The sequence below is a fragment of the Megascapheus bottae genome, chromosome 17 (assembly GCF_031878675.1).
Source record: "Megascapheus bottae isolate mThoBot1 chromosome 17, mThoBot2.hap1, whole genome shotgun sequence".
In the NCBI taxonomy this organism is placed as follows: domain Eukaryota; kingdom Metazoa; phylum Chordata; class Mammalia; order Rodentia; family Geomyidae; genus Megascapheus; species Megascapheus bottae.
In genome coordinates this window covers 30283317-30297086 of record NC_143525.1, presented here as the reverse complement: position 1 = coordinate 30297086, position 13770 = coordinate 30283317, and the positions used below count along the sequence as shown (strand labels likewise).

General features: G+C 39.2%; 1 protein-coding gene across 1 annotated transcript in view; it reads left to right on the top strand.

The window, feature by feature from the left end:
- Nlk (nemo like kinase) overlaps nucleotides 1-13770 on the top strand; it is a 133878-nt gene that overhangs the window by 93704 nt on the left and 26404 nt on the right. The window contains exons 4-5 of the mRNA XM_090350625.1: nucleotides 11793-11899; nucleotides 13555-13640. Coding sequence (XP_090206751.1) covers nucleotides 11793-11899; nucleotides 13555-13640 — 193 coding nt within the window. The remainder of the gene's footprint in view (nucleotides 1-11792; nucleotides 11900-13554; nucleotides 13641-13770) is intronic.

Genomic DNA, 13770 nt, shown 5'->3' with positions numbered 1-13770 from the left:
CCTCAGAACCCCATTATCATCTCCTGAACTACTTAACCTTCTGGTTAACCTTCACATTATTAACTGTCTGACATATTTAACTCAGGTGTGAAGCTTTAAGGAGGCTCGTGGGACTATTTATTTGATCTTTCCTGTCATATCCAGTGTTCTGACTTTATTTCTTTTTTTAAGGTTGCTAGACAGTAGGACTTATGTGTTACATGGAGACCCAGAGGTTTCAGAAGCTTCTATAAATATATCAGACTTGCCTTAATTGGAGGATGTGGGGAATCAGTGGGGCTTTTAACCACTTCAAAGACCAGCTGAGACTCCTGCTTGCAACTCAATTTGAGAGCAGTACCTCAGGAAACTTAATAGACTTATTATACACTAGCACTAGCACAAGTGTATATTTTAGCCAGAGTCAAGTTTGTTTATGTACTACCTATTATATGTCTCTGTTCTCAGCTTGGTATGTGCATATCATTATAAAATATTATTCAAGAGCAGTGAATTATACAACTGATAATAGGTTTAATAATTACATGTTTAATTGGCAATCTTTCTTCTTACTGATTACATCACATGGAGTTAAAAAGAGAGCCAGAAGGTAAGAAATAGGATCAGATTGAAATGACACTTTTTTTTCCAAAGGAAATGTCATTTGAATTTGTAAGCAAAGTTTTGGGTTTAAGTGTGTGTTTTTTTTGTGTGAGTATTTTAGGTACATGGAATATTAACTAGTTAATCTGCTAGCTAATTTTATTACTCTGAGCTCAAGACTTGAAAACCTTTCAGATTACTGGAAACTCTTTGACAAAACCCAGGGTTCCCTGTGGAGATTTTCTCAAAGGTCTCAGAGACGACCATTTAGAACTGTTCCCTAGGGTTTTCAGTCTGTACAAATCCACAAAGTAGAGACTTTTTACATATGACACAGTTCCTGTAGAAAACTTGCCCTGGCCAAAGAAAGGGCCTTTGTACTGATGAGTGCTGAAAGAATGTGACTGTCAGGGATATAATGTTTTTCAGTAAGAAATAATCACATGAAACTATGTTAATAAGTGAGTAAAATATTCCTCTTCAGTGGTGATTCCTTTTTTTTTTTAAGCCAGTCTTTGAACACAGCACCTGGGCACTGTCCTTGGGCTTCTAAAGGTTAGTGCTTTGCCACTTGAGCCACAGCACCACTTTCAGCTTTTCTGTGTATGTAGTACCAAGGAATCAAATCCACGGCTTTGTGCATGCTAGGCAAGCACTCTACCACTAGGCCATGCTCCTGGCTCCAGTGGTGATTTCTTTTTCCTTTTGAGATCACATTAGCTTCAGAGAGCTTTTTAAAGTGGTGATCAGTTCCTTTTGTTTGCATCCCACACCACACACATAGCATGGAAGGGAGAATGTTGGAAGAAATAAGAGCATAGTCATAAATAAGAGCACCTTTAGGCAAAGGGCATAAACTTTGATTTTAGGTAGTCCTAAGCTTAAATCCTAATATATCCACCTACCCAACACATTTAACATTTTTTTTTAAATTTCTTTTTTTTTTTTTTTTTTTTCTTTACCAGTCCTGGGCTTGAGCTCAGGGCCTGAGCACTGTCCTTGGACTTTCTCAAGGCTAGAGCTCTACCACTTGAGCCTCAGCACCACTTCCGGCTTCTTTTTCTATGTATGTGGTACCATGGAATCGAACCTGGGTCTTCGTGCATGCTAGGCAAGCACTTTAACCACTAGGCCAATCTCCCGGCCCCCATTTTTTTTTTTTTTTAGCCAGTCCTGGAGCTTGGACTCACTGTCTCTAAACCGCTTTTGCTCAAGGCTTGGCATATTACTACTTGAGCCACCCCTCTACTTCTAGCTTTTTCTGAGTATGTATGTAGTACTGAGGAACCAAACCTAGGGCCTTATGTAGGCTAGGCAAAGCACTCTACCACTAAACCACATTCCCACTCTTATTAGCCTTAAAAAAGTTACCTGATACTTCTCCCAGATCCTTAATTTTCTCAAGGATGATGTAAGATAGTACTCCTCACAGAGGTACTGGGAGGAACAAATGAATTGATGTATGCCAGGCACAGGACCTGGCATGTTGATAGTAAGTAAACTCAGTATTCTTCTTAGAGCTACTATTTAATCTCTGTCTTCTTTGTTCCAAGTATATGTGATTCTAAATCTGTATATCTAAATCCTGGCAATAATCCTGTATTGCATATATCATTGTGTTTATTTTATAAATATAGAAATAGAATCAAGTTACCTAACTTGCCTAAAGTTACCAAGCTATTATGAGGCAGTCAGGATTGTAGCCCTCATCACTCTGATTCTATATAACACTGTCTCCCACTGCTAATTCCATTAACTTCTCACTTTAAAGGTCAGTTGTCTGGCCTTCTTTCTTTTCTGTAGTTGCTGCTGCTGTTCATGTTGTTTGCTGGTTTGTTTTGTGGTACTGGAACTTGAACTCAGGGCCTCAAGCTTGCTCTACTATTTGAGTCATGCCTTTTTTGCTTACATTATTATTTGAATAGGGGCTCCATTTTTGCCCAAGCTAGTCCTGAACCATGCTCCTCCTATTTATGCTTTCTCAGTAGCTGGAAAGACACACACATGTCCAACTTGACATGGAATCTCAGACTGGTTTCAGACCTTGATTCTCTCAGTCACCAACTCAGAAGTAGCTAGGATAATATGACCCCACACCCAGCTATGATTTTGTATTTCTGTGATTACTTTTTTTTTTTTTGCCAGTCCTGGGACTTGAATTCAGGGCCTGAGCACTGTCCTTTGGCTTTCTCAAGACTAGAATACCCCACCACTTAAGCCACAGCACCAGCTTATTTTTTTTTATTTTTTATTTTTTTTGTGGATCATGGGGCTTGAACTCAGCCTGGGTGCTGTCCCTGAGCTCTTCAGCTCAAGGCTACCACCCTACCCTGGAGCCAAGCCCCACTTCAGTTTTCTAGAGGTTAATTGGAGATAAGAGTCTCAGGTCCCATTGTGCCCAGGCTGGCTTTGAACCTTGATCCTTAGATCTCAGCCTCCTGAGTAGCTGGGATTATAGGCATGGGATTAATAGCACATGGCTATTTCCAGCTTTTTCTTTTTTCTTTTTCGTATATTTTTATTGTAATTAATAGAGGGTTTACAGTTATACTCACCAGATAGAAGGTGCATTACTTCACACACATTGATACCCCTTCTCATGTTTTGCCCCCATTTCCCTCCCCCCACCCCCTACTTCCAGCTTTTTCTATGTATGTGGTACTGAGGAATCAAACCCAGGTCTTCATGCATGCTAGGCAAGCACTCTACCACTAGGCAAACTCCCAGCCCCAATTACTTCATTTTTTGAAAGAGTACAGGTTAAAAACAAAGGCCAGGATATCCCCACACACACAAACACACACCTGCTACATACTAATTGCAATCTTTACTTTTTTCACCTTTCTAGGATAATAGTAGTACTTATGTCTTATACTAAGTATAGGTGAAGCAAAACACATATTCAACTAGATACCTAACACATAGCAAAACTCAAATACCAGCTGTTTTTCTTTCATTCAAGCTTCTCTATATAAATTAAACCTTTTTGCTTCCTCTTTGTCCTCACCACTTGATTTTTGTATAGCAAAACCAGTTTTTGTTCTAGCCTCCTGACTGTTGTCTTGCATTATCTGTCTTTTTTGTCTGTCTTGTCACTGAGGTAGTATGCTCTTTATATCCCCTTGCTGCCATTTGTATTATTGATGCTAATGGTGATGGTTAAACAAAGGTGCTGCTGGCCCCAGTCCTACAGCCTCTGAGTCTGCTTAAGTCATCATGACTTCCTAAAAACAGAAAAGTAGTCAATCATACTCAATTGAAGGTCAGAATTTGATGTTAGGATTTGTTTCAGTGGTGATTGTGTAGCTTTTTCTGCAGAATTATCTGTGACAGTTGAGTAGTCAAGATTTCTAGCTGGAAGCTGATTAGTCTGCATTCTTAAATTATGTCCTCAAGTAAATGTGGCATCACTGAGGTGGGTTTGATAAATATTGATCTGTAGTTCAGATGTGTTTTAATTGGGGCAAGAGGCCAAGGGATGCTTAATGTTAAGGTGTAGTTGGCTACAAGGCACTAGATTACTTGCCTAATTTTCTTGACCATAATCTTTTGCATCTTACAAAATTATACAAATTGGTGTGTGTGTGTGTGTGTGTGTGTGTCTGTCTGTCTGTCTGTCTGTTTGAGTCTGTTACTGGCCTTAAACTTAGGGCCTCTAGTTCTTTGTATGGCTTTTTTTCTATTGTGGCTGGCACTGTATCACTTAAGCCACACATCCTGTTATGTTTTTAATTCTAAATACCACCCCCCCTTGATTTTTACCTCATGGGAGACTAGCAAGGTGTCCTGCCAATCTGTGTGCCAATATGGGCACTATGCACTGAATCGGCTGTTGACACTAGCGTGTTTTTTTATCTTATTTTATTTTTAATTTATTTGTTAGTATTAGTACTACTTTTTTTGTGTGGGGTAGTGGGTCTGAACTCAGGACCTCTAGCTTACAGAAAACCCATTCTGCTACTAGCCATAACCCAATATGTGGCAGATTTCATTGAATAGAAAGTAAAGCTACTTTTACTTAAGGCTTTCAACTTTGATTTCTGGTTAAATGCCTGTTTTGTACTTCCATCAGTCTTTAAATGTTTAATTTGTTTCTCTTTTCCTATCAAGGGTCATTAACTTACCACACATTCACTCTGTCACACAAAAATGGACCCACAGAAAACTTAGAGTCCCTTGTCCCTTTTATGCACACATACACTGGTTTTTAACGTTTCTCTCCATTTGAAAAGCAATAGGGGATATGAAGCTATTTGAGAAACCATTTAACCATGTATGATTCATAGGTACAGAAGAGTGTCTGGTGCTTGGATTTGAATTCAGGCCTTACCCCTGTTAGGCAGGTACCATATCTCTCATCTCCCTGTTGTTTTGTTTTGATTTTGCTTTAGTAATTTTTCAGGAAGGATCTCATGTTTCTGGTAAGCTGTCATCAGACCTTGGTCTTCCTACTTATGCCTTCCTGGTAGCCAATACCACTGTGTACACCATTACATTACCTACGATACTGATTGAGATGGACTCCACTTCCAGGTGGAAATGTTTCTTGCACTGTCTGTTTTTTGTAATTTGACTAAAGGGTAGAACGAACAAGACTTGAAGGAGGTGAATATTCAGGAGGTGGGAAAGAAGGAAAGAAAATTCAATTCTTACTGGGGGCAGGGTGAGGAGCTGCGTGCGTGCGTGCGTGTGTGTGTGTGTGTGTGTGTGTGTGTGTGTGTGTGTGTGTGTGTAACTCTGGGCCCATGTGCATGCTTTTATATTTTTCAATTATTGTCAAAAAGTTAATTCTTACTTGGCCTGTCAACCTAACATTCCTTCAGTAGAAAGGCAAAGGGGTCAGATCATCAAACTAGGTTTGAGTGTAATTGCTGTGTCAAACATCAAGTGTTCAAGGACAGAGCCCAGGCCCTCAGTTCAAGCCCCAGGAATGGCAAAAAAAAGAAAGAAAGAAAAAAGAATGTTTAGCTCATAAATAGGAATGAGCTGACAGACAGGCATATAAGTACCTTGAAAAAGCTAATGTATGCCAGGCATCCATGGTTCATGCCTGATCTGAGGGTTGCAGTACACAGCCAGCCAGGGCAGAAAAGTCCTTGAGATGCTTATCTCCAATTAATGACCAAAAAAAAAAAAAAAACCAAACAGAAGTGGAGTTGTGGCTCAAAGTGGTAGAGTGCTAGCCTTGAGTGAAAAAGCTCAAGGACAGCGCCTAGGCCCTGAGTTGAACCCCCACAACCAACCAACCAACAACAACAATAACAAAAAAAAGCTTATCATCATCCAGATTTAAAAACATAGAATTCAGAATAATAGCATTGCTCAAGTGGTAGAGCACCTTCCCAGCAAATGGGGATCCCTATGTTCAAACCTCACCACCACACATACACAAACACAGAATTCAGCTATCCAATACCTCAAAGTAATCTGCATAGTGTGATGATACCTGGTTATGAATTAGGAATGGCATCCGGAAGCTGAGATCTGAGGAGATTCTAAGCCAGACCAGGAAGGAAAATCTGCGAGACTCTTACCTGCAATAAATTACCATCCTGCCCCGCCCCCCCCCAAAATAAAAAGCCCAAAGTGGATCAGTGACTCAAGTGGTAGAATACTAGCCTACTAGCTTTGAGTTAAAGAAACTCAGGGGAAGTACCCAAGCCCTGAGTTCAAGCCTCAGGACTGGTACCAAAAAGAAGAAAGAAAAAAAGAAATGAGAATATGTAAGCAGGCTCCTCAGGGAAGCCTGTGTGATAGAATGGAGAAAGTGCTGGGTTTTTTGCTGTCTTGGAATGTGACCTGGAATAAACCATATATCCTTTCTAACCTGAGTTTTTATTTCTATTAAGCAATGCTCTCCACTACCTAGGGTGAGAAAAAGCAGTTAAAGAAACTTGAAATGTAACTCTGTCAAGCAACACAGAGACACTACCTTTCTTGGGCACCTAAGGCATAAGAGCTTGTCGTGCCACCTCAAACATTTGTAATTGTTCATTTGCATTATTTGTTTTTCTGTAGCAAATCAGTACATTTTGAAATTCATATTTCATGGAACCGTTTAACTAATTGCTGCAATCAGCAGCAATTTATTTTATAGCAGGGCTGTTCAAATCACTGAGGTTGGCATGCACAGTGTGTTTTTAATGGCATTTTAAATGACACATTTAATAGGGGAAATGGTTAATCTACTAATATTCTTCTGAAAGCCCCAACTTTGGGTCTATACTTTATCTTTATCCAGTGGTAACTTAAAAGACTAGAGCAAAGTCCTTGACCTGATAGGCACTCCAGCTGTTGGAGAGGCTATCCCATTTAAAAGTCCTAGGAAAGGAAAAGAGCACCCTGTTTTTACTCTTGTATGAAAAAAAAAATCTCATTAAGTTACTCAGAAACAATAATCAGATAGATACTGTTCAAGCTAATGGCACCTCTGAGTCCTTGTCAAGAGAGCTTTATTTAATGTGTAACAGACCTGGAATGATGCAGGTGTCTTTTCAGACCCTCATTTAATTTAAGCTGCTTTAGTTGGCATGACAACTAGTTAAGACATCTGGGAGACATTATGCTGAGGATTGAGACTTCAGAGGATGTCTGTTAGAGCAAAGCAGAAATCTTATCATAAAATGGTATGTGTTACCTTTAAAGTTTTACAGATATAGTGCTAAACTTTCGAATTCAGGAATTATGTTTTCCAAAGAGCCACCCCCTCACCCCCCACCCCGAAAAGGTTGGCTTGCTTCATTCATAGACTAATATATCTCTATAAGAAGTAACTTTGTTAGGGGCCGGGAGTTTGGCCTAGTGGTCGAGTGTAGCATGCATTGGAACCACATACATAGAAAAAGCCTGAAGTGGTACTGTGGCTTAAGTGTGAGCTCTAGCCTTAAGAAAGCCCAAAGACAGTGCTCAGGCCCTGAGTTCAAGCCCCAGGACTGGACAAAAAAGAAAATAAAACCTTGTTAAACTAAAGTCTGGCAAAAGATATTTTCTGTAAAATGGCTATTTTAATCACTGTTAAAAATTCTGTATTAAAAGTTTTTAAAGGAAAGCATTTCTGCAGAAAGCTAGAGAGAAATGGTATAGGTAGAGAGGAGTTCTATGTGTTTTTGCTCTATATTTTCTGGCTTAAGAGTTTATTAATCTGGTCTTATTAAAGTCAGCTTGTCATTTCCTGAAAAAGAAGAAATATGAAAGTCACATTCTTTAAATTCATCTTTCTTAAATATTTTAATAGAAAGTTGGATGAAACATTTTCAGGTCTGGACGCTGAGGACAGTAACAAAGTGATATAGTCATTTGTATTTAGCAGAGAAGATTGCTGACTTAACATTCTGTGAGAAATTATGCACATGAGTGTATGGGCTTAGCATGGAGGGATTGCTCGTTTGAAATCCTGTTCTATATTGATTTTGAAATTATTCCTTTTTTGCCATCTAGGTAATATTTTACTCTGTGTCAGGATGAACCATATGAAATTGCCGGTTTATCACTTCAAATCTATTAGTTCTAAGTGAACAACATTCTGACCTGATACATTTTATAATGCTAAGTGAAATGGCATTTTTTTTCCCTCTGAAATGGGTACTTATCTGTGATTAGAACAGTACCCAGTTCCAGCCAGCCCATGTTCCTCTTTTTCCCTTTGAAAATGTACTCACTGTTTTAGAAGGAAGCATGTGGCCATTAGGTCATACTTTTATCCTCTCTTCTTTTGACTTTTGTATCAATTTGTTCCTTTAATAAATCAAAGGAAGGCTTTTTTAAGTACCAGCACTACATATTCAACCTGATAACTTGAAAATGGAAGATGTTTTCTCTCGACTACTACTTCCATGCATACCAGCTGTCACCACTAACACTGAAGACCCTGCCATCACAGCCTGGCTGCCAGTTCTGTAGACATGTGAGGTAGGATGGAGTAGAACCTGCTCTTCACACCCAACCCATGCTGGCAGGAAGAATAGTTATCACTAAGCTCAGCAGACATGACTTGACATACCGTACAGATAAGTGCTTCATGACTCCCTTTCTTTAGGACTTTTTTTTTCTGCATAAAACCTCAATTTGACACCTGTCTTATTCCATTTTAGCTGTTAAGAAAATATTATAAACTGGGTAGCCGACAAACAACGGGAATATATTTCTTAGAGTTCTAGAGACTTAGAAGTCCAAAATTAAGATTTGGTGTCTGTTAAGAACCCATTTCCTGTTTCAGGTAGTCTTTTCTAAGCTAAAATCATGGAGGGAACTAATAAGCTCCCGTGGGCCTCTTCTATAGGCACCCTAATCCTGTTCATGAGGATTCCACCCTCCTACTCTAATCATTTCCCAAAGGTCCCACCTCCCAATGCTATTTGTTACTTGTGAGTTTCGAATTTCAATGTGTAAACCTCAGAGATTCAAATATTCAGACCATAGGAACAACACAATACACTAATGGCTGATAAGTAGGTTTTCTGTTCTTGTTATTTTGAGGGTGGTGTCCCCCCCACACCTCCCTCTCTCTCTCTCCTATACCTTGTTTCCTTGTTTCTTTGTTTTTTGTCCAGTGAGATCTCTAGAACATATACAGTGCAAGAATATTGGAACCATGTGTGGTGGCACCCCTGTAAATCCTAGCACTAGGGAAGCTGAAGTAAGAGAAAAATAAGAGGCTTCTTAACATGACCGAGTGTGTGTGTGTGTGTGTGTGTGTGTGTGTGTGTGTGTGTGTGTGTGCGCGCGCGTGCGCGCGTGTGTATAATCTCTATCTGATTAAGAAGTGTGTTTATGGTATCTTACCTTGTTTCTGTCTTTCAATGTCAAAAGGGGTTTAAAAAATAAAAACGAATGCCTGATGAGGGAAAGCTTAGTGTACACAAGAAGGTTAATATCCTTAACATGGATGGGAAGCCACCTACACTTTATCATCCCAGGAAAATATGAGGCAAAGAATGGAATGTGTCCTCACCGTCACACTTATGCTTACACATAAAACTTCCTGCCTTGGCACAGTGGTTTACACCATAATCCTAGCTACTCAGGAGGCTGAGATCTGAGGATCAAGGTTCAAAGCCAGCCCGGGCACAAAAGGACCTGAGACTCTGCAGTTGAGCCAAGCCCTACTTCCTGTTTTCTAGAGCTTAAGGGTAGTGTGGTAGCCCAGGGTAGGATCAGTGCCCAGCCCCAGAGTTCAAGCCCCATGGCCAACAACAACAAAACAATCCTGCCTTGGAGCTGGAGTGTTACAGTGCCTGCCTACGAAGTGGGAGTCCCTAAGTCCAAACCCCCCCCCCCAAAGAAAAATAGAACAAGAAAAAAATATAATTCTGATAATATCATTTAATTCTGTATCATTTTATAAACTAGTTAACATGTTACTGAGCAGTTTTCTTTTTTTTTTTTTTTTTTTGCCAGTCCTGGGCTTGAGCTCAGGGCTTGAGCACTGTCCTTGGACTTTCTCAAGGCTAGCACTCTACCACTTGAGCCTCAGCACCACTTCCAGCTTTTTGCTATGTATGTGGGTTACCGAGGAATCGAACCCGGGTCTTCATGCATGCTAGGCAAGCACTCTATCACTAGGCTAAACTCCCAGTCCCTGAGCAGTTTTCTTATAAGGAAATTCTGCATCCCAGTTTGCATATTCTTGTTTTGATGAGGGAAAATCTGGGTGATAACAATTTCGAATACTTCAGAAGACCAGTGGTTAAACATACAGTTCCATATAATGAATGTCTGTATATGAACAAAATTTGGAATATTATATATATATATATACTTCAGCTCAAGACTACCACCTTATCCCTGGGCCTGGGCGTTATCCTGAGCTCTTCAGCTAAGGCTACCTCCCTACCCCTGGAGCCACAGCCCCACTTCTGGTTTTCTGGTGGTTAATTGGAGATAAGAGTTTCAAGGACTTTAGTGCCTGGGCTAGCTTTGAACCACAATCCTCAAATCTCAGTCTCCTGAGTAGCTAGGATTACAGGCATGAGCCACCGACAAAAATATATTCTTGCTGCTGCGTGATTAGCAGTCTGGAGATCTTGGGCCAGAGTGATAACAGAACACAGGTTAAGAAGTATTCTAGTCAGAGCTGAATTTTTGAAAGGATTTTCTTCTTGGGGAGAGATAAATATCAATGGCAACTCCATAGTTTGTGATTGGTGTTATAAGCAGCTTCATCATGAACATTATTTAAGAAAATTTCAGTTCCCAAGAGGGTGAGCATGTATAAAAAAGAGCTGGGGTTTTTCAACATTGCATGAGTAGAGAGGAAAGGAGAATAAACCATGGAGACTTAGAAATACCTATCATTGAGGCTGAAAGAAGAAAAATTGGGCATCCTAAAAGCATTTGGAAAAAAGGTCTTGAGGAGGGATTTTTTTTCAACTGTTAGTTTCAAGTGCTACCACATCCCGTTTTCACATTGTCTCTTTTGCTAAGAAACTTGAAATTGGAAATTGTCTTGAAGAAAGTTACAGTATAACAAAAGCATAAAATTCATCTACACTAAAAACTTTTGAATTGCAGGCAGCATATGGCCCGAATATTCTAGATATAGCAAAAGATAATCCTTTCATGACTGTTACATTTGTGTACTTTTGTGAGAATTTTGCACTCCACATCCCAAGGCTCTTTGTAAGCCTCTAAGCTTTGATCATCTGCCTTGTGCTGACTGAATAAAACCCTGAGAATACAGCAGTAGAAAGCATGGAAAGCCTGACAGTTTAGTAAGGAGATTTCATAAACTTGCCCAGAATTAAATAATAAATTAAGGCTTGAATTTAAACTAAGCCATTTTACAGGGTTTGGGGAGCTCTTTATTAGTAAGGGTGGGTGGTGGGCTTTTCCCTTGGTGGCTCAGGATCACCATACCCCTTCCAGTTAGATTGAGGAGGCCTCCTGTGGTTACTTGTCTGAAACCAGGAGACTGGTCTTCATACTTTCCCTGTCCTGGTGGTTATTTAAATGCCTACCTTTGGTTTTGTTTTTTTTATAATGTATTTTATATGGAATTAATTGGCTTGTTTGCTTCTGCTTTTAGGCATACAAATTCTTTTATTATGGCAATGTTTTATCATGTGAAAGTTCTATCATACTGCCTTAGAAGTTTTCTTTCCTCAAACTTAACCAACTTAGAGAATGAAGTTACGTTTTACATCTGATGATTGATTACTTTGAGGGGATTGAGGGCTGAATTTTCTGAACTCTCCTTAACTTAAAACCTCAAGATATGTTGTAACAGAATTGATGCAGAGTGACCTACATAAAATTATTGTCTCTCCTCAGCCACTCAGCTCAGATCATGTCAAAGTTTTTCTTTATCAGATTTTGCGAGGTAAGATTTTCTTTATGATTAAAAAGATAGTATGATATACATGAAATGTGTTGCTTTTTATTTGAACTTTAATATGGTCTTCCAAGGCTTGCTTCTTTCCTAAAGACCTTCTTAAATTGGGGGAAAAAAACCAAACAAACATTTTCAAATAAGGTGGTGCTGATAATTAAGCCAAAGGCATGATATATATTATACAGGGAGGAAAAAAAAGTTACCTGGGTTAATCTAGGAAGATAAATGAGCAGTTTTTCATTCCATATCCACTTACATGGAATGTCAGTATTCTTGTCAGAGTATATAGCATCAGGTAACTTAATTGAAAACTGTCTCTATCCTGGTGGATAACCTCTATCCTGCCAGCCAGCAGTAAGTTGGCATGTCAGAATTTTGGCTGCCATAGCCGAGTCTAGCTTGAAACAAAATTTTAGCCTTAAGACCAGTAAAGACAGCCTGCTAAATAACTTCAGACCGACTTACTAAAACTTAGCTGAAAATTCTACTGGCTGGGAGCGTAAGTCTAGTAGCAGACACTTGACTAGAAAGTGCAATGTCTTCAAACCCTGCAGCAAGAAACCACACACACACACACTCCCCCCCCACCCCCCCGGAATCTCACTGAAAAGCAGTTTGGGCCAATGTGATTAATGCTCCATGCATGTTGTAGAATTTTTCTGTTAGATGTGGAGAATTATTTAAAGCTGGAACAACTTCTTTATTTGGTGAAATGATCTGTTCACAGAATTATAGAATTGTTTAAAGAAAGTGAAAAGCAAAAACATAAGCAATATTGAAAGTTCACCTTGCTACATTTTCTTCAAAAAGGAGCCATCCTTAAAGCCGTGACTTTTAGAGGTGCTGAAATATTAGTCTTTTTAAGATGTCAAAAATATTTTTATTAATTTATTAGCATTGATTTTTACATCATATTTCAAATGACATGTTTTTAAAAATGATTAACTACCTTCTTTATCCTGGATAGTAGAGAATACTACTGACTAGACATAGAGAAGCTTCTGAATTTTGTCCCAAGGGGAAACTGTTCCAGGAAACTGTCTCTGTTAATAGAAACTTCTTTATTGAAGCAGCTTCAGAATCACAGATTGGAAATAGCAGTAGCTAAACCCCGCAGCCTTGAGTAATTCAAGGCTATTAATATGGTCAGTCTTAACTATACTACCTGAGAAGCTTATCTGTGCTTAAGCTATTTATTCTTTTAAGTTATAGACACTGTTTCTTTAGTGTGTTGTACAAACCTTTCATGACATCTTACTGTAGCAAAGTTATACTTTTTTTTTTTTTGCCAGTCCTGGGCTTGAACTCAGGGCCTGAGCACTGTCCTTGGGTTTTCTCAAGGTTAGAGCTCTACCACTTGAGCCTCAGCACCACTTCCGGCTTTTTTTTTTCTATGTATGTGGTACCGAGGAATCGAACCCGGGTCTTCCTGTATGCTAGGCAAGCACTTTAACCAGTAGGCCAAACTCCCGGCCCCCAAAGTTATACTTTTTTGAGAGGACTAAGTCAAACTTTCAATGATACTCATTATGCAGCTATTGAGGGAACAATTTTAAATCCTCTACTCTTCTAAGGTTTATCCCAAGTCATTGGTTAAGTAAAAGGAATTAAATATCTGCAATTAAATCTGTTTGTTATTTCAGGCTTGAAATATCTCCATTCAGCTGGCATTTTACATCGAGACATTAAGCCAGGGAATCTCCTTGTGAACAGCAATTGTGTTCTAAAGGTAGTTTTTCACTTTATTTAAAGGTGTGAGAAAAATCAGAATATCAGGCTCCAAGAGATTAAATCAGAGGTCTTTTTTTTTTTTTTTCCTGTCTTTCTTTTTCCTGTCTTTTTTTTTTTTGTGCCTGTCC